Here is a 22,252-nt window from a genome sequence, read left to right on the forward strand (position 1 = left end):
CAGATTTGTAAATGAGAATCTACAGAATTTGAAGTGAAAGAGAGGCAAGATGCAAATTTATATTTAATTTATTGGGAAAAACAGTTTATAATTTCTTTGAATTTTGTCAACAATTATAGAAATTAGATAATTATTATCCCTATTTTATAAGTGAGAAGACACTCATTAATGAGAAAGCACTGAGAAATTGATTCAAGTTTTGGACAGCCAGTAGGCAGTGGAGCCAGGAATCATATTTAGGTAGTCTGGGATTTCTCTTCTTGCCAAGGTAGAGTAATAGAGACTGAATTTACCCCTAAGGTTCTAATTAAAAACTGGGATGAAATACAAGAAACGGTGGTTTTCAGTTATTAGAAAATGGGCAGTACAAGATAGTGACCCCTGAAAGAAGGCAAACAGTGTGCTGTGTGATTGCCCCATCATGTGTTCACCAGAGTGGAAAGGCCACCTAATGCATGGGACATTTCGTAGAAGACTCAGAGTGATTTTTACCTCAGTAATAGGGCCAAATTAACCCCACAGTAATGGCTACTCTGGTTCTGCTTAAGAAGTTGAAAAGCAAGATTTTGAAAGAATCAATCTATTTCTAAGTAACTTAACTGTATAATAGAACAAAATTTAAAAGTTTGTAAAGGAATACAAAAGGAGCCAGCATTGAAAAAACGAAAATTCACAATGTCTGACATCCAGTATGAAATGATTGGGCAGCCCATATGGGGTCATGGTGGATTCTACCAAACATTTAAGGAAGAAATTATACCAAGTCTTTACAGTTTCTTCTAGAAAATAGAACCGGAGGGAGTCTTCTTAACTCATTCTATAAGGACAGTGTTACCTTAATACCTAATCCAAGCAAAGACATTACAAGAAGACTATAGACCAAACTCTCTCCTGAACAAAGATGCACGAATCCTCAATGAAATATTAGCAAATTGAAGTCAACAGGGAGCATAAAAAGAATAATATACCATGAACAAGTCAGATTTATTCCAGGCATGCAAGTCAGTTTCAGCATTAGAAAATGAATTAATGTAATTCTTCACATCAATAAGCCAAAGAAGAAAAATTATATCTTATCAGTAGATGCAGAAAAGGCTTTTTGATCAAATCCAACACTAATCCTTGATAAGAACTCTCAGCAAAATATGAATAGAGCGGAACTACCTCAACAAAGAACATCTAATAAAAAACCTGCAGCTAATGTCACACTGAATGGTAAAAAGCGAAAAGCTCTCCCACTAAGATCAGGGAACAAGGCAAGGATATCGCCCCATACGACTCCTTTTCAACATTGTACTGGAAGTCTTAGCTAATATAATAAGACAAGAAAAGGAAATAAAAGACATACGAATTTGGAAGGGAGAAATAAAACTGTCTTTGCTTGCAGATGCATCATTGTGCAGAAAATCTGAAATAATAAGCTACTGGAACTAGTCAGCTATTACAGTGAAGTTGCAGGAGAAAAAGTTAATATGCAAATGACCATCAGTTTCCTATATAACAATAATGAACAAGTGGAATCTGAAATTAAAAATATTTTTTACATTAGCATCCTCCCAATGAAATGCTTAAAAAATATGTACAAGATCTATATGAAGATCTGATGAACAAAACTCTGAACATTTGATTAGAAGAATGAATGGAGTGATATTTCATGTTCAGGGAGAGGAAGACTTTATGTTGTCAAGATGTCTGTTCTTCCCAGCTTGGTCTACAGACTCAGTGCAATTCCAGTCAAAACCCCAGCAAGTTTTTTTGTGGATATCAACCAGCTGCTTCTAAAGTTTATATAGTGAGGAAAAAGACCTAAAATAGCCAATACAATATTGAAGAAGAACAGAGTTGGAGCACTGACTATAAAGGTACAGTAATCAAGACAGCATCTGTTGGCAAAAAGAATAGATAAATAGATCACTGGAGTAGACCAGAGAGTTGAGAAATAGACCCATACAAATACAGTCATCTGGTCTTTGACAGAGGACAAAAGACAACAGAGAAAAATGGTCTTTTAAAAATGATGTTAAAACAACTGGATGTGCATATGCAAAAAAAAAAAAATCCAGACACAGACCATACAACCTTCACAAAAATTAGTACAAAACAGATTGTAGACCTAAATGTAAAACTTAAAATTATCAAACTCCTAGAAGATAATGTAGGGAAAAACTTAGATGACCTTGGGTTTGGTGATGACTTAGATGTAACATTGAAGACGTACTACATGGAAGAAATAAACTAGATTTCATTGAAATAAATTTGCACCCTGAAAGACACTCTCAAGAGAATGAGAAGAGAAGCCATAGACTGGGAGAAAATATTTGCTCAAGACACATATGGTAAAGGACTGTTATCTAAAATACACAAAGAACTATGAAACTCAAAAATGAGAAAACAATTTGATTTTAAAATGGGCCAACAACCTTAATAGACATCCTACCAAAGAAGGGGTATATGACAATCATATGAAAAGACAATCAACATGTCATTAGGGAATTGCAAATTCAAACAACAGTGAGATACCACTACACAACTGTTAGAGTGGCCAAATCCAAAACACTGACAACACCAGTTGCTGGTGAGGATGTGGTACAATAGGACTTGAATGGTACAATCTCTTTAGAAGATAGTTTGGCAGTTTATTACAAGACTGAACAGTCTTATTATGTGACCCAGCAATTATACTCTTTGGTATTTACCCCACAGAGTTGAAAACTTATGTTTGCACAACAAACTGCACAGAAATGTTGCTAGCAACTTTATTCCTGATCCCCAAACTTGGAAGCAACCAAAATGCTCTCTAGTAGGTAAATGGTTAAATAAACTGTGGTACATCTGGACAATGGTATATTATCTAGCCCTAAAAAGAAATGAGCTATCAAGCCATGAAAAGATGTGGAGGAACTTAAATGTCTATTACTAACTGAAAGAAGCCAGTTTGAAAAGACAGGTTTCCAACTATATGACATTCTGGAAAAGGCAAAACTGTGGAGACATTGAAAAGGTCAGTGGTTGCCAAGGGTTAGAAGAGAGGGGTGGGATGAATAGTTGAGGCACATTGGATTTTGAGGGCACTGAAATTGTTCTTTGTGATACTATAATGGTGGATACATGCCAGTATATGTTTGTCAAAATCCATAGAATGTACAGTACCAAGAGTGAACTATAACCTGTGGACTTTTGGTCATAATGATATGTCCATGTTTCATGAGTTGTAACAAATGTTCCATTCTGGTGTGAAATGTTGATAGTGGGGGAGTCTCTGGGTATGTGAGGATAGGGCTGCTCTGTACTTTGTTAAATATTACTTGCACTTAAAACTGCTCTAAAATATAAAAACTAATTTTAAAAAATGACTGGGTGTTCAGAGAAGCAGGAAAATTTATTTCATAATGGAGGAAAAGATCAATAGAAACAGACCTAGAATTTATAGAATAAGCAGACAAAGTCATTAAGCCATTTGAATATACTCCATGTGCTTAAAAAATTAAGGGAAACCTTGAACATAATGAAGAATGTGGAAAATATTTTTAAGAAAAGATTCCAATGCTGAAAAATACAATCTAAATGGAAAAGTATACCTGAAGTAGATTAGACTCTGCAGAAGAAAAGATAATAGCTAAATTGAAGACACAGTGAGAGAAACTATCCAAGATGAGATACAAAGAGAAAAAAGACAAGAAAAAGATGGCTGTATCACATGGTGGGATAATATCAGATAATTGAACTCTGAAAGGAGAAAGGGACAGTTAAAAAAAATTGAAGAAATAATGGCTCAATTTCTAAGATTTCATGAAAAGTATAAATCCATAGATCCAAGAATCTCACTAAGCCACATGTGCAGAAAATTATACCAAGGCACATAGATTCAGATTACTTAAAACTAGTGATAAGAAAATCTTAAAAGCAGCCAAAAGACTTCTGCTTTCAGGAAAATGGAGTAAATTGTACTTTTCCCAGTCCCTCCTGGTAAGTAAAACAAAAATCTCAACATTACATATAAAACACATAAGGCTCTAAAAGATGGAAGAAAGGCATATCAGGACGTTGGAACCCAAGGACTGACTGTAGTATGTTCACTGGGTTTTCATTTTGCCTAATATATCCCAGGCTTGATGCTGAAGAAATCGGCTACTTGGTATAGACAATAAGAAGCCTGTTCTCTCTAGGCAAAGCCTTAGGAAAACAGCAGCCTAGTAGCCTATTGAGTTTAGATAATAACGGTTCTACTCCATCTAAATACTGTAGTAAAAATTGGTACCATGTCCACCCATACCAGCAAAGACCAGTGGAGCACCTAGACTTCCCACTTTCCCCAGACTGTAATGAGGAACCCTAACTTCCAGCCAGGATAATACCAGAGAAGGTCAGGTAGGGAACCAGGATGTATATCCTACCTTGGCAATAGCAAGGGCTTCCCCTTCCCTTGCTATACTGGCATTGGAGATGACATTGGGAGCCTAGGTTTCTACCCTCAACTGGCAGTAATTAGGTGCCCCACTTCTTCCCTGCTTGGGTAGTGTCAGAGAAGTCCTAGTGCAGAATCAGGACTTTCACTACTGCCTACCCCTTGTAGTGTCAACAGAGGCCATACCTGACATTGTGGTGTTAGTGGAGGCCACATGGGGAGCAGTAATAAATCATTCTTACTCCTGCTGTCTGGGAAATCACTAGACCCAGTGGGTCTAGTGGAGAGCTGAAACTCCCACTTTTCCTCAGCATGGGTGTCATGAGGATCCTTCCCCACCAAGGGTGTCACAGAGATGAAGTGGGTAATCTGGACTGCTACCTCTTCCTGGCATTAATGGGGCAGCAACATCTCATTACTTCCCCTGTCAGAGTGATGTCATAAAAAGCCTGGTAAAACAAACTTTAAATGAGATCCATAATCTCATAACACAATAACTAAAAAGTCCAAATTTCAATCGAAGATCACATACTGAGAACCTGAAAAATCTCAAACTAAATGAACAAAGGCAATTAATAGATGCTAATAACACTGAGATAGTAGACATTAGAATTGTCCGACAAAGGTTTTAAAGTGGCTATGGTAAAAATTCTTCAATATACAATTACAAATATGTTTGAAACAAATGAAAAAAATAGTCTTAGCAAAGAAATAGAAATAGAAGGAGGACCAAATGGAAATTTTAGTACTAAAAATATGCTCAAAAACCCCTCCAAAAACAACAAAAATGTCTCAGTTGCTGGGCTTACCAGAAGAATGGAGAGGGTAGAAGAAACAGTGACCTGAAGACAGAACATTAGAAATGACCAAATCTGAGCAAACTACAGAAGATGGATTTTAAAAAGAAAGAAACACAGCCTCAGGTACCTGTGGAACTATAACAAAAGATCTAAGACTTTTGTCCTTAAAGGAAAAAAGGAAGTAGTGCTGGAAAAGTACTTGAAGAAATAAGGGCTGAAAACTCCCCCAAATTGGTAGGTACAAACATACAAATTTAAGCAGCTCTGTGAACTTTAATAATAGAATAAATTCAAAGAAGTCCAGACAAAGAAACGTTCTAGTCAAACTTACAGAAACGATCGGAAAAACAAATCTTAAAAGCAGCAAGAGAGAAATAGAGGGAAAACAATTCTAAGACACTTCTTATGAGAAACTATAGAGGCTAGAAGGAAGTGCCATGATATCATTAAGTGCTGAAAGTAAAGATGTGTCAATTGATAATTCTATATCCAGCAAAAATATCCTTCAGAAATAAAAGGTCAATGAAGACATTTTTAGAAAAAAGAAAATAAGAGAATCTGTCACCAGTAGACCTATCCAAAGTTATATCTAAGGGAAATACCCTAAATGGAAAGAAAAAACTAAAAGAAGGAATCTCAAAACATCAAGGATAAAAGAAGACAGTAAGCAAACTGTGGGTATATACAGTAGACTTTATTTTCCTGCATAAATTTTCTAAATTTTGTTAGATGGTTGAAGCAAAAATTATAGCACTATCTGATGTGGTTTTAAACGTATTTAGAGGAAATAAGACAATTATAAACAAGAAGGGCAAAAGATTGTAAAGGGAGATAGTTTCTATATATCACTGTATATGCAGGTAAAATGACCCTTTAGACTAGAAGCCATGTATTTATGATGTAATACCCAGAGCAACAACTGTGAACTCTGTACAGAGAGATACACTTAGAACATTGTAGATAAATCAAAATGGAATCCTTTAAAGTGTTCAAGTAAACCATTGGAAAGCAGGAAAAAGAAAACAGAAATGTAAAACAGGAAGTGAAAAAAATGAGAAGGCTATAAGCTATAACATATTAATAGTCATAATAAATGTAAATGGTCTAAAAATACCAATTAAGAGATGAGGATTTGCAGAATCGATTTTAAAATAAAAGACCTAACTGTATCCTGTCTACCAGAAACTTCAAACATAACAATATAGGTAGTTGGTAAGTAAAAGGATAGGAAAAGATACATCACGTAATCATTAACTAAAAGAAGCAGGAGTGGCTATATTATCAGATAAAATAGACTTCAGAGCAAAGGAAAATACCAGAGGTAAAGATTATATGACAAAAAAATGTCAGTTCACCAAGAAGATACAGGAATATTAAATGTGTTTGAACCAAACAGAGTTGCAAAATATGTGAAGCAAAAACTGATAGAACTAAAAGGGAAATAGGCAAACCCACAGTTATTGCTAGGGACTTCACACCCCCCATCTCAACAGTTGATAGAACAACCAGAAAATCAAGAAGGATGTAGAACTCAACAATACCATCAACCAGAAGACTAATGAGCATTTATAGAACACTTTGCCCAACAAGAGCACATAAACACATTCTTTTCAAATGGCCGCTGAACGTATACCAAAACAGACAATATCCTGGGCCATAAACTAAGCCTCAGCAAATTTATAAAAATAGAAATTATAGTGAGTTCTCCAGCCACTATAGAATCAAAGTAGAAACTATAACAGAAAGGGAGCAGAAAATCTTTAAACATTTGGAAGTGAAATGACAAACTGCAAATAATTCATGTGTCAAAAGAGGATATTTCAGTAAAAAAATCAATGAAAAGTAATTTTAAAAAATTTAACCTGAATGAAAATGTAACTTATTAAAATATTTGGGACATAGCTAAAGCAGTGCTGAGAGAAAAATGTATAGCACTAAATGCATTTATTAGAAAAGAGGCAAAGTGTCAAATCAATAACCCAAGCTCCTACTTTATAAGTCCCTAGAAAAAGAGGATCAAAATAAACCCAAAGCAAGCAGAGGGAAAGAAAAAAGATAACAGCAGAAATCAGTAAAATTGAAAACAGAAAAACAATAGAGAAAATGTGTGAAACAAGGAACTGTTTGAGAAGATGAAATTGACAAACCTGTAGCAAGACTGACAGAAGACACAGATTGCCTGCCTCAGGAATGAAACAATATTACAACAGACCTCTCAGGCATTAAAAGGAGTATACAACAGGTCCTGGAATCAGTCCCGGTGGATACTGGGGGCCAATTGTGTTTGCTTGTCTGCTAGATTCTTTAATGTATCCTTAGTACCTAGAACAGTGCCGGCCACATAGTAAATATTCAATAAATATTTGTTGCGTGAATGAATAAGTGAATACAGAAATCAGAAAGCAATGATCACCAGTTTTGGTAGGAGTGATTTGATAATGAACTCTCTTCTAAGGAGTTAGTTGTGAATCTAATCCTGAATTCGCTATTAGCTAACTCAGTCCATAGCTTCAGTTGTCACTTCAGCTATCACACAGATGCCTCTTAAAACTACTGGAGGAAGCAATAGCATAGGAAACATGCTGGTCAAGAACATTAGCTATCTGATCCCATATGAAAAATGAAGACAAGAGAAGTTAGTGTTACTAAATGCAGTATTATGTGTAGCATTTAGATCTGTGCTTGATCCGTATTAAGTACTCAATAAAGGGCATCATTGATTGAACCTGAGCTTCATGTTCATGAGCTAGCACACCTCTAATATAATACAGTGAAACTGTATTTGAGTTATCACCTGCAAAAGCTAAGTGATATCTTAAAGATCTTCCAGCCTGGCCCTTCATTTAACTGATGCCAGAGTGAAAAGTGACTTGCACAAACTTACACAGCTAGTTGAAAAAGAATATGGAGAAACAAAGGTAGTTGGGGACCAAACCTTGGGGATAATGTTAATGTAAAGGATGGGAATAAAAAATAGGAGACAGTATAGTTGAGTTTCTGAGGGTTTGCCTCTGAATTTTACAGCTGTCTTCTACAATAAATTTTATTTTCTGGAAATAGATGACATTTGCCTGCTGTGGCTAGCTCTATGTATATTTCCCATTGGTATGTTTAATTCAGCATGTCTAACACCAAATTGGAATCATTACATGTTAAAACCGAAAAGGATTATACAGGGCCTCCAGTCTAACCTCTCATTTTACAGATAAGGAAAACAGATTCTGCCCTGGGGTGGAAGGCTCACACTTCTTAGATTCATTTATAGCAATGTGAGCAATCAGTTGTCTCTTGGGCCACTTTTGCCCAGGTTGTAGAGCATTACTTTAAGTCCTTTTGGCTTAGAGTGAGCCTTCTAAGCTCATCTTGGCTGCAACAACCCCTGCTGGTGTTTATAACTGAATCTTTTAGGTTGAATCATTTGAAGAAGCCCCATACATAAAAAGAGATGGAAAAGAGCTGCTGTGGTTAACAACAAAGATTTGTTGTTGGTAGAGGGTGGGTTGTTGGAGAGGGAAAGGATGTTTTACTCTGATTACTTGGCCCCCTCATTCCTGGAGGTGAGGAGCCTCTGAAGTGCCTCCGAGGTTAGGAAGCAGTTTGAAATCCTCTGATTTGGAGGCACGTGAGATCTGGCAGTGATGGCAGGAATGAGAAGACCACTGGTGTTTCTGCTCAAGTTCCCAGTGACTTGTCCACGTGCCCTGGAGTAATGATTTTCAGTTCTTTCTTGAATCTAAGAATTAAGAACTAGGCTGTCACTACAGCTAGGGCTTTAATCAACTCTCAGCTATCATTTAAAAACTCTCATCAGTCACATTTGTAGTTACTTACATGGACAAGCAGCTTTTTTGTGTGAATTAAATTGCCTTGAAATAGCTGATTTTAATAGTATAAACATAGCCCATGAGTTACTGTCACATGAGGAGAAGCTTAGCAGTTATCAGCATATTGATCTTGCATAAACCCTTATAATGTTCTGATGAATTTTAAAATACTTGACATTTTAATTATTATTTTATAGTATTATTTGTACTTTGAATCTTAGCAACTGATGAAGCTTATGCTGGACACCATGAGGAGACAGAGGGAAAATAGGAGAAGGTCCTTGCCCTCACATTTGAGTCATGCTGGGTATAGAATGAAGAACGTGACATTTTAGGGTTTTTTTCCCTCTTTACCAGCTGAGATTTCTTTTCTATACAATTTTTTTTTTTGGATAGGTGATTTTTTTTTCATATTGTATAATTTTTAATTTTCTGACTTGGAAAACATGTTTATGATGGAAAATTTGGTAATTTAAAGTTGTGTGCTTTATTTCAAATTGTTATTAGATTGCAAGACTGGAGAAGGATAAAGAACTACATAACCAACTGTTTAGTGTTGATCCCACAAGAGACAGCAAACAAATGGAGCAACTTGTTCGAGAAAAAGTCCATTTGTGTCAGAAATTAAAAGGTTTACAGGCTGAGGTAGAAGAATTAAGAGCTGAAAAAGAGAATTCTGGTGCTCAGGTAGAAAGTGCCCAAAGAATTCAGGTGCGGCAGTTGGCTGAGATGCAGACTACAGTCAGATCCCTGGAGGTAAGATTTTAATTGCTTCCTGGTAGAGTATGGCATACTTGTTTTAAAGTGCAGTTGACAAGCCTTTGATTTTTAGGGCATAAATGTACGCTCACCAATCCAGTGCTGACGCATTTATGGAATCCCAAGAGTATAGATAGTTTTTGTAAAGAAGCAAGCTATTGATTCATAAGCAGTGGCTATGCTGCCGCATTTACAAAGGGATTGTTTCTTCTTTGGGAGTCACGTCGCCTATCTGAAATGATTTAACTCTTATAATGCCACAGAGTAGAGTATGCAAAATTTTTACAGAATGAGTTTCTGAAGACTAAAGTCATCTCAAACCAGAATGAGTCGTTTCTGGTTATTTCCTTACACTGGGATTCAAGATCTTAAAATCAAGTCCTATTTTTATAGGAATACCCTACTTATGTATTTTATGACAACTTCTTGCCAGAGTAATAAAATTTAATTTGGTTACTAATGTGTGTAAACCTTTATTGAATTATTTCCCTGAGTTCGTTAGAGAAAGTAATGAGCTGGCAGATCTAGGCTGGTACTCCTACAGGTATTCGTCTGTGAAAGTTCTTGGCTTCTATTGTTGGAAAAGAAGAACTTTTCCTTCATCCTCTTAGGTTCAGTGTTGGAGGGTTGTGAACTAAACTGACAACAGACAGATTAGCAAGAGAAAAGACAGGTTTTTATTCATGTATATAAAAAGGAGTTCACAGAAAAATGACTCAGAGGAAATTATAATTTGGGGCTTATCTACCATCTTAATCAATTAGGAAAAGAGAGGGAGGGAAAGCCACACAGGAAAACAAATAATTTTTAGGAAAAGTAAATGGGCTCTTAGGAAAATAGATGGAAGATAGGATAATTCTGTGATGGTGTTTGAATAGGTGATTTCTTATCCTGGTGTTGACTTCTTGTTTTCTGTGATAGCACTTGGTTTTTCCTGTTTATGAAGCCCCTGGGGAGTGGATTTATAACACTTAAATTCTTTTCAGAGGCTCTACTTTTAGGAGGATAAGAGGATTTCAGGAAAAAACTTTTTCCTGTGTCTGTTCTCTTTTAGAAGCCTTCAGCTCAAAATAATTTTTATGCCAGAGTGGTATATTCTGGACTCCTTTAGTATTTTATTCAGATATGCTTACTCCTCCTAGTCCTTAGAGTCTTATATGTAGCAAATATACTAGTTTGATAGTTTTTAAAAAATTATTTGAGCAATCCAAAGTGTTCTGTTTTCTTCAGAATGGTTGTGAAGCGGTTTGAACTAGAGGGAAGTTAAGTTGTGCACCTAATTTATAATTAAAATCGAATATCCAAATACAAAAGTGATTTTTTTTTTCCTGGTCAGCAAACTGGTACAAGAAGTACATTAATATGTTTTGAAGAGTAGATACCACCTTTTAATTTTTGGATGAAGCTTCTGAAATATTTATTGGTTTCCTGAACTAAAGTTGTCAGTGTCATTGCACTTTAGACATGAGAATGAACTGTTTATATTGTCATCCTTCCATCCTTAATGTATCTACACAGTGACAGAATAAGTGGAATGATTGTGATTGAATATGGTGTAGGATCTCAGTGTGAAACTCTACGTTGAGGTCATTTAGAGGGATTATTTTCAGGACAAGTTGAATGATAACAAAAGATGGTTTGTTCATCTCCGATGTTTTTAAGAGTCTGTATTTAATATTATAATTTGTCGGATGAAATGAAAATAAGCGCATGACAGCAAGTCTTTCTTCTTTGATTTTTTTTGTTGTTGTTGTTATTGTGCCTGAAGAGTATCATTTTGTGTTTGAGGAAAATAATTTTTTTCTGAATTATTTGTTGAATACACTCATCATAGTTAAGATGTATAGGAAATGAGATGTTACAAAGCTGCTTATCCTATAAATGCAAAATGATTTCATTTTATCTATTTTGAATAGAAATATCTTTAAAAATCATTTAGTTTTCCTCTTCTATTTAAAGACTACTGTGAATATTACCAACTAGAAATTTTCTTGACAGTTTACTTCACTAAGAATCTTTATTATGTGATGAGGTCAGGAGCTGTTGAGTTCTTTGCCCGTACTTCTCAGAGGCTCCGTATTAGTTGAGGGTTTTCAAATGTTAATCTCTTGGTGTTTGTTGTTTTTTTCTAATCTCCATTGATTTTAGATTTCCAGTTCTCACTTCTTACTACTATACATGAGCCCTCTCTTCTACCTTGTAATATGCTTTCTCATGTCTTCTGGGTACTTAAAATCCTCCAAAATGTTTAAATTATGTCCACAATAAGAGTGAATATGTATCAAATGAGTGTGTTAGGTACACTCTTTCATGAGAGAAGTCTATGGGTTTTCTCTTGGTGGTGGCTGTTGTTATGTTGGTTGTCCAGGTAATGTTACATATTCCCTGGAGCAAGTATCTTTTATGTGAATTCTACCAGTTACTTTGAGAAAGTAACTTGTTACTTTGTTGTATGTTAATATTGAGGTTTTGAATAATTGGGGATGGTATGATTATTACATGTATTTAAGTAGTGCTTTTTGTTTTCATATAACTGAGAAATTATGAACAGATTTTAAAATAATTTTGTTTTAATAAAAGGCTGAAAAACAGTCAGCTAAACTACAGGCTGAACGCTTAGAAAAAGAGCTACAATCAAGCAATGAACAAAACACTACTTTAATTAGTAAATTGCATAAAGCTGAACGGGAAATAAATACTTTGACCAGTAAAGTAAGTCATCTTATGTTTCTACTTCATTCTTTAGAATGCTTGATATTGTATAATGACAAAGAAATTTTGTGTTTATGTAGTTTAGTTCTCTATATCGAAATCTCTTTTAATCTTATTCTGCCTTCCAAATGCATGTAGAATCTGACCAATTCTTCACTACCTTTATTGTGACCACTTCTGTCCAATTTTTAGAATAGCCTCCTAACTGGTCTCTTTACCCTTTACCCAGTCAGAACTCTGTGATCTGGCCCCTGCAATCTTTCCCCAGCCATCACAGTTTATTTTCCCTCCTGTTCACTTTGCTTTAGCTTCACTGGCCTTCTCACTCTTCTTTGAGCAAGTTTACTCCTACCTCAGGATCTTTGCACTTGCTTCCATTGCATGATCTTCCCTCACATATCTACATAGCTTTCTTCTTCACCTGTTTCTGATGTTGCCTCATCAGAGGGGACTTTCTTTTCTTCACTTTATAAAATACCATCTTCCTTCTTCCTCTGCCTCACTCTTTGTCTTCCTTACCTGCTTTATTTTTCTTCATAGCTCTTAATACCATCTGATATATTTGTTTATTTTTGTCTTTTCTACCCTCTTTCTCTCAACCAAATATAAGCTCCAAGAAAGCAGAGACATATCTTTTATTACTGCTGTATCTCTAGCTCCTAAAACTGTACTGGCACACAATAGACACTCAGTAAGTATTTGTTAAGTGAGTAAATTAAAATCAACAGCATGATCTGATATGGTTTGGACATTTTATATATATATGTAGTTTTCTAAGGAACTTAAGAGATTTCTCCCCCCTCAAATGCAGTGTATATAAGGAATCTAGTAATCAGAAGTGGGATACCAATGACAAAAATATTTTATAGACTACTGTAATGAATATCAGTTCTGGAGTCAGTCAGGCTGGACTTGAATTCCATTTCTTTCCCTTACTAGCTGTATAACGGACAATTTACTTTCTAAAGACTTTAGTGTTTTCCTTTATAAAACAAGACTAATACCTCCCTTACAGAGTGTGGCAGAGATTAAATGAGATATTATGCATAAAGTACTTAGCATGGGGTCTAATATATAATTACCTGAGTATCAGTTGTTAGTAGTAGTACTTGGGGCAGCTCTCAGAACTTGAAAATAAGACTGGTTTCTGAATTAGTAAAATCCTATATTGTATTTCTATCAGAGCACAGTTATATAAAACCACCTTAAAAAACAAAATGGTTCCCAGACCAGAAGAAATTTACTGTAGCCTAGTAGAAAGATATGAATTTATCTAGAGGGGCAATGTGTTCATCATAAATTCCTTGTCCAGAGTCAAGCAGATTTTGACAGAGGGAAGAGAGTTTTAATCAGTAAAGGGTAAATATTCTAGTCCCATTGAAGAGATCATTCTTACTATGGAAAAGAATAATTCAATCCATTTTAATTTGTGGCCAAGAAACAGTGAATTCATCCCATTCCGTTTGTCAAGATTGTGTGATCCCCAAGCAACTTTCTGTTACTTGATTTCCTCTGTAATTTTGTCTACAGGAAGAGAATGCACTGGTCCTTAAGAATTAGAATATTCTAGTTTCCATTATAGCTTTTTTCCTCATAATTAATAAATGATACTCTGATTTTATAGATCACTCTTTGTAAGCTTTAGTAATGTGAGTCTGACTTTGAGAGTCTTCTTTAAGTGTGGTGACAAAATTGGATTTTTGTGCCTGAAAGGCCAAAGTAAGTATTACATCATTTTCTCATTTAAGGACATTACTCATATAATTGTTGTCATCATTTTCATCACCAGCTACTGTTTCTTCTGTTTAGTGCTTCTGATTTGCTTCACTTTGGAATGGGGATAATACCGCTCTCTCTTTTTTTTTTTAACTTTTTTTAATTGAGTTATAGTCATTTTACAATGTGTCAAATTCCAGTGTAGAGCACAATTTTTCAGTTATACATGAACATACATATATTTATTGTCACATTTTTTTTTCGCTATGAGCTACCACAAGATCTTGTATGACAATACCTCTCTCTTATAGGATTTTTATAACATTAAAGACAGAGTATACACAATGTCCTTAAATGAGAAATGATGTAACATAGAGAATACAGAACTTTGAGCCCATTGACTAGTTCTGTTCTCACTGTGTCAATAACTGTGTGTATAACTTTAGGCAAGTTACTTAGTATCATTGAGATCTAATTTCCTCATAGCTGAAACGAGACATTGTTGTAGATGATCCCTAAGAACAATTCTTGCCCTCTAAGATTGTGTAAATTCTGCTCTTAATCAAATTTGATTGCTTCCTGATTAAATAGATTATTTATAGATTCAATAGATACATATTGAGTGCCTGCAATGTTAGAGTATATGAAGAAACAGATGCAAAACACGAAGAAGTAAATTCAAGATAAGGGAGTTCATGATTCTCTTCCAGTTCTTATATAAATGACTTACAGTACTGTTAAATTACTGTTAAATAAATATATGTGTATATATATAGAGAGAGAGAGAACTTTAAAAACACTGTTCTGGACTTGAGTAGCCAGCCAGACTAGACTGCTGTAATATCCTGAACCAGGGATCGAACAATCAGACATTGGATAAGCTGGCTTCTGCTGTGGTTTCTAACTCTCCCGGGGACCATCAAGTACTTTCCCTGCAGCACATTCTGTCCAAGCTCCCTGGCTCACTTGTGTCCTAACTCTGATTTCTCTTCTTTTTCTGTACGTAATTTTCTCCATTGCTCTTTCGAGAGTTAACGCATAGATGATTTCTCCTGCTCTCTTGAAGGGTGATCATTTTAGTAGAGTATTTATTTCTCTCCTTGTTTATTAACACACGTTGTTAAGAGTTGCCTGTCCTTCTAAAGGCACACTTTTCATTATTTTGCTTATAAATGTGTATTAAAAACCACCCTTCAACTTTAGACAAACCAAACTAAGTTTTCTTTTGAGATCTTGCATATGAAAAGATTTCATTGGGATGATGAATTTTAAAATAATATTTCAAACATGATTGTCACAGTTTTCTTTACAACTTCAAATTTTCATCAACATTTTGCAGTGCTCACAAATGGTTGTTTGCAATGCAGAGGAACACCTGGGGGTATACTTGTCTAAGCTATTCAAATTTGTAAATGTTTGTTTGGTTTTTGAACAGAGTTATGTCAGTGTGACTGTCAGTGTCTTGGATTAAAAAGTATTTCCGAAGATGGCCTGAAAATGATGACCTTAAATATAAGTTTATATTCAATGAGATAAATTCTTCTTGTTACATCGTGAGGTGTTTGATCTTAAGAGCTTGGATAAAATGTATAGTTTTAAGGAAGTCATCCCACAGAATTATCTTCATTAGCTAAGTTACTGAGGTCATACCATCTCCGACCTTTGAAAAAAAAAATCAGAATTTAACTACTCCAAAGAGGGAGCTCTTTGGAATTTACATCAAGAGCTTGAATAATATATTTTTTTCAATTGTATTTGTATTTCTTGCTTATGTATATTGTTTTCTCTGTGCCTCTGTGTGTGTATGTGTAATTTAACAGATTCTGAACTCCTATAAAATGCCTACTATTGCTATTTTTTTACATTTCTTAAAGTTGTGTTAGTAGTACTAGCTAATATTCTCTGAATACTTCTGTTGTGTCCAAAGCATAGAGCAAATTCACAATGTAAAGACCAGAATCTACATGGGAAACATATTGTGGGGGAAAAAAAAAGGGTAGCTTGGCCCAGAAGCCAGTTTAGAAGATTGTAAATCTCTTGAAATTGTGTATAACATTTCAACATTGTGCATTTATTTAAGAAAAGATCCCTGTTTTTCTTAGGATTTTTGAGGCATGATTACAAAGATTAAGAATCAGGAATCTAGAGGTAAAAAGAAGCTTTGTTTGGGATTTGGTTCAGGTTACTCATAGAAAGTGCTATAATTTGTCATATCTAAATAATAAGTATTCATATAAGTTCATTTTTAATAAACCTTTTAAATATCTTTTGGGAAGTTAATTACTATTAGTATGAGGGCCTTTATTATTTTAGAATTTTAGAAATACGGCACTAAAGAAAAAGTTAAACTCACTGAGGGCCATAGATAAAGACAAGTATGGTGCTTGAACATATACACTAGTTTAATAATAAAAGTATGTCTGAAGATAGACTTCACTTGTTGTTTGACTTCCTGTCCAGTGTTCTTTCAGTTTCACTAATGGTAGTTTAATTGAAAAATACTTTGCATTTCAGTAAATCTCAAAGTGAATGAATTAAGAAATAAGTTTTTATGTATTTTATAGTTACTATTTCATAGTTCTGCAATATAAATGTAGTTCATATCATCATGAAATGAAATTCATAGTTCATGTCATTGAAATGAAAGATTCTACAAATTAAGATGGCTGGCTGATTTTCCACCTCATGTGTAGAATAACTAATACGATTTGTTAATGAACTACTATGTCATTCTTAACCTTTTACAGTTTGTATATTATAGCAGGTTATGACTACGTTTGTCACAGAAATTGGATTTTCATTGTAGTTGTATTTCTTCAAAATGTGAAAGAATTTATAAATTCTGTCTGTCCATGAAATAATATAGTAACACCCAACCTATAGAAAGTTTAAATTTTAAAATAAATACAATTTCTTAGCTGCTCTGAAGCATTTAAAAGCTGCTTTGTATATATTGCTCTGTGAGACTTAACTTTCATAGAGAAGAACTTCAGAAAGACTTAAAAATGTAAATCTGATGTCAGCACAAGGTATTCATTTTGTGTAGTGTAATTTTAAAATCTACAAGTTAATTTGGAGGGCTGTGTCTTAGTATGGTTATTAGCAGTACAGATGTAGCACAGTACTTGACTTTCTATTTGTTTCCTCTAACTGAGAATTTTGCGTGGAACCTTTTATGTTTCCAAGACCTTTCATAGGTGGAGTGTCTTCCAGTAAGATACTTTTGTTTCTTGTCCTTGCTCTCTTTGGCTCTAGAACATCTTCCTGATTTATTTCTAATTCCTATCTTTAGTTTTTTATAGATTTTCATTGTACTCAAATTATCCTTAACCCTCCTGTTCCCACTATCTTAAATTTTACATGTTTGGCTTGTATATATTTGTGATTTTCTTCTCTGATTTCATAGTTTTATATATTAGTACAGTATGTGAGAATGCAGGTTTATCTAACCTTCATATCTATATTGGTTAAATCCTCATTATAGTAAAGCACCTTAGCAAAGGGCAGGAATGTGGAAACTGTTCTAGAGCACTGCAAATGATGAGGGAGACAGCTTTTTTGTTTGCTCCTGTATCCCCAGCTTCTAAGGCAGCACTAGGGCACATAATAGATGTTCAATAAATATTTATTGAATGAGCAAAGGAATACTACTTATGAACTAGAATTATTCAACTTTCAAAAGAGGTGTCTCAGGGAAAGACTAAAATTGGTATATGGTTAGTTATATGGAAAATATTGCTAATTATTTACATTCACTGCAGAGCTTTAAAAGAATCAGGTTTTGGCAGTAAAAGTTTAAATTAGATTTACATGTTTTATATTTGTTCCTTCCACTACCAGCACATGTACACACACACAACACATACACACAGCACACACACACACACACACACACACACACTCACACACTCTCTCTCTCTCTCTCTCTCTCTCTCGTTCTCGTTCTCTTTAGTCACCTAATAAATTCTTCTTTCTTATCCCCTTTGTCAGTCCTTTGCCTCTTAATTGGTTTCTTTATTTTCAGTTTCTTAATCCAACATGTTTGCAGTTAGAGTTGACTTTCTGAAACAAAGTTGATTATGCCACTGTCAGCAGCTAACAGGATATACAGTCCTTTTGTATGGCATATAAATTCTATTCCCTGCGACTGCACGGATTTCACATCTTCCTCTGCTCTAACACATTGCTCATTGTTTTCTGAGCAGACCACGTGACATTCCACCTCTATAACGTTTTATGTGCTGTTCCTTGTACCTAAAATGTGTTCTTGTCACCAACCCTTTTTTTAAAGGAAGGTTTTGATTTTTTTCCCTGAAGGTGTTTTAGTCATTGAGTATTGGATTTTAGGTACTTAACAGTTAAGCTTTTTAAGGCAAGATGAAGCCAGATGACCCTACCCAGCTATTGTAAAGAAATGACTCTATTCTTTTAGGAAAAGGCTGTTTTATTGGTGCCAAGTACTGTTCCAGGCCGTGAAGCTTCTTCCCTCCTGGAAGGTTTTCACTCTATACTCTGCTATCAAAGCGTTTTCTCATTTCTACTAATGTTTTTGGGTTAGCATTTAATGGCAAGAAAATGACCAGTAGTAACTTCAGTTTCTAATTATCAACAGGTAAAAGAACTTAAACATTCAAGCAAGCTAGAAATAACAGACATCAGACTGGAGGCAGCAAGAGCTAAGAGTGAGCTAGAAAGAGAAAGGAATAAAATTCAAAGTGAACTGGATGGTAATATATGATTTCCCATGCTTTTTACTGTTATTTTCACATATAAACTCAAATTACTAAAATAGGTCAAACTGAATTTTTATTTACAATTTTCAGGTTAATTGATTTTTTATTTTAGAGCACAGATGTATTGTTTTTGTTTCTGTTAAAGTTTCATTCCATGATCTAACTTTTAAAAAATCAGTCTTATGCTTATGTCATAGTTATTTGAGTAATACATAAATGAGTGAAAATTTGCAGATAGGAGTCCATACTTCCTGAGTTTATAACTTAAGTTATATTTAGATCTTGTGATTATCCCAGACCATTTTAAATCTAAAGAATATAAGGAAGATAGGTGAGTTCCATGTCCAGTTTTTAAGTTTTGAAAGTTTTTATGTGGACCCTAGGCCATTTACTGGACCTAGTTCAGCCTAAGTTAATTTTTAAGCTCTAACTTAGTCTTAGAAGGTCCTTCTCATCACGATTTTTTAGAAATTACATTATTTCTGACTTTTTCTCAAGTACTGAAAATAGCTAAATAAGCTTCCTGGACCTGCAACAGTCAAGTTGAGCTCTAAGTGAACTGGCCTCTGGTCAAGTTGAGCTCTAAGTGAACTGGCCTCTAGCTGCAGATAGAGCTTACGATGAATGATTGTTTTCATTATTAACTCTGCTTGATGTTGACTAATGGATTTCCATATAGTTAGGGAGCAAATTTTCTTTAGAACTTAAAGAATTTGGGATCCATTTTCGCATTCTTTTTAAACTTTGAGTTAGATGTGAATTTGTTTTAGTTATTCCATATGCAAAATACTTGTCACTTCATTACAAGGAAAATTTGTGAATTCATTGGACAAACTTGAAAGTTTCCAATTTATGTTGGAAATCTTAACAGTTCTGCTGGAATGATAGGTTTTGAAAGCTTCTGTGATTTTATTCACTCTGCTTCCAGCTGGCTTTATGATGATGCTGTTTGTGGGATGTAGGTTACAGAATCCTTTTAGAAGTAAAGTGTTTAAACCTCTTTTGATATTACCCAGGTTGATGTCCCCAGTGCTCAAGATTCAAATGAGTAAATATATATAACCTCTTATTGAAGTTTTTGTGTTTGTGTGTCCTAAATAAAATGACAGAAAAATTAAATCTGAGTATTAGGGTTTTTTTTTCATTCTTAAAAGTTTATCAACAACTTAAAGATCTTTGAGAATATCTGGAAAGACTTAACTTTCTGTATTTTGTCTTAGCTTATGAATGCTTTCTGTTAATTGTTATTTTTCTTCTTAGAAACATTGAATAGAGTACATTTTTCTCCTTTAAAAAATACTAGGATTACAGTCAGACAATGAAATTCTCAAATCGGCTGTTGAACACCACAAAGTACTCTTAGTTGAAAAGGATCGTGAATTAATACGTAAAGTACAAGCTGCCAGAGATGAAGGTTATCAAAAACTTGTGGTATTACAAGATGAAAAGTAAGTACTTAATTACTTTATTTTGTGTTAAATCTCCTTGCAAATGAAAACATTTTGCTGTCATATCATCCTTATTGTAGTTCTTGTAACATCATTATCATCTGCTGTTTTAGGCTAGAACTTGAGAGCAGATTAGCGGATTTAGAGAAAATGAAAGTGGAACATGATGTTTGGAGGCAGTCTGAAAGGGATCAATGTGAAGAGAAACTGCGTGCTTCACAGATGGCTGAAGAGTCGGCTAGAAGGGAACTTCAGAGTATTAGGTTATGTATGCATATATATTTTTTAAACTTCATTTTGAAGTAATTTCATAGCTAATGAAACATTGTGAAACCAGTATAAAGTATTCCCATATAATTTTCACCTAGATCCCCAAATATTAACCCCCAAATATATAACCATATTATACTAATCAAAACTAAGAAATTAACATTAATATAATCAGGAAACCAAATAAATGTTACTGTTTTCAAACCTATAGACTTTATTCAAATTGTTACTAATTGTCCCACTGATGTCCTTTTTCTGGTCCAAGATCTAGTCCAGAATCACACATTGCCTTTACTTAGTCTTCTTTAATTTTGAATATATTAATTCTTTTGAAGAGTGCTAGCCATTTATTTTGTAGATTATCCCTCAACTTGAGTTTGTCTTTCTTTTTGTCCTTTCTGAAAAAGTTTATTATTTGAATCTAATTCTTTTTTTCTAATTGAGATATGGTAGACATACAATATTATATTCGTTTCTGGTGTGCAAAATAGTAATTCAACATTTGTATTACAAAATGGTCACAATAAATAAGTCTTGCATTCTTTATGATTAAAGTCACGTACACATTTTTAGCAAAAACAATATCAAAGTCAAGGTCATATGTCCTTAGTGCATCATATCAGGAGGTACATGGTTAACTCCACTTACTGATGATGGTAACTTTGATCCCTTTGTTAAGGTGGTGTCTGCCAGATTTTTCCACCATAAAATGACTGTTTTTTTCCTCTGTCTTAAAGGGAGATACTTAGAGACTGTGTAAATAGTCTCATCATTCTTTCTCCTGTATTTTTCCACTTATTTTAGCATCCTTTGGCCAAATCTGAGGCAACTTGAACAACAAAATAAACTATGATAAAAGATTATAAATAGAGTAAAATAAGAATCCATGCACCAAACTGATACAATATTTAGAAGGGAAAGCTCTTTTCAGGAGAATTCCAACTAATAAATATAGAAGGAATAATGGAATTCCATTATTAGGAAAACATCATTTGGCAAACACTACAGTAATAATTGTAGGCCTGATGTTGAAATTTTTCGAAGGTTTTTCAGATCTCTGCAGATAACCGTGCCCCCCCCCCCATTAATATAGTGTATTAATAAATTTCCTAACATTGAACCAACCTTAATTTCTGAAACAGCTATCTGTTTCTTCTATAGAAATCAGCCTGTTTAAGCTCTCTAGTTCTGTTGGGATCAATTTTGATAATCTGTGTTTTCATAGAAAGTATTTATTTCATATGTGTTTTCAAATTTATTTGTGTAGAGGTCTGCAAAATTGTTTTATTTTTAAATTTCTTTTATATCAGTGCTTACTTTTTCCTTGGTCATTTCTTATTTTGTCTATATGCTTTCTTCCTCTCTCTATTTCTTAATCAAGTCAGTAGTGGTTTTTTTTTTATTGGGGTAAAAAATATTTGTATACATACAAAATTTACTGTTTTAATCATTTTTAAGCAAATAGTTCAGTGTTTTTTTAGACTAGGTTTTTGATATATTGAATTTATTTCTGTTCTACCTCATTGGTTTCTGCTTTAATCTTTATTTCTTTCTGTATTTTACCATTAAAATTTTTTATTTTATT

At 34.2% G+C, this 22,252-nt stretch overlaps 1 protein-coding gene across 3 annotated transcripts in view; it reads left to right on the plus strand.

Annotated features, from left to right (window-relative positions):
- CEP83 (centrosomal protein 83) overlaps positions 1 to 22,252 on the plus strand; it is a 103,715-nt gene that overhangs the window by 52,522 nt on the left and 28,941 nt on the right. For all 3 annotated transcript variants that reach the window (XM_006197904.4, XM_072973235.1, XM_031683255.2), the window contains 5 exons: positions 9,537 to 9,785; positions 12,369 to 12,500; positions 18,829 to 18,943; positions 20,253 to 20,397; positions 20,511 to 20,660. In XM_006197904.4, coding sequence (XP_006197966.1) covers positions 9,537 to 9,785; positions 12,369 to 12,500; positions 18,829 to 18,943; positions 20,253 to 20,397; positions 20,511 to 20,660 — 791 coding nt within the window. The remainder of the gene's footprint in view (positions 1 to 9,536; positions 9,786 to 12,368; positions 12,501 to 18,828; positions 18,944 to 20,252; positions 20,398 to 20,510; positions 20,661 to 22,252) is intronic.

This window comes from Vicugna pacos, chromosome 12 (assembly GCF_048564905.1).
Source record: "Vicugna pacos chromosome 12, VicPac4, whole genome shotgun sequence".
Taxonomy (NCBI): Eukaryota; Metazoa; Chordata; class Mammalia; order Artiodactyla; family Camelidae; genus Vicugna; species Vicugna pacos.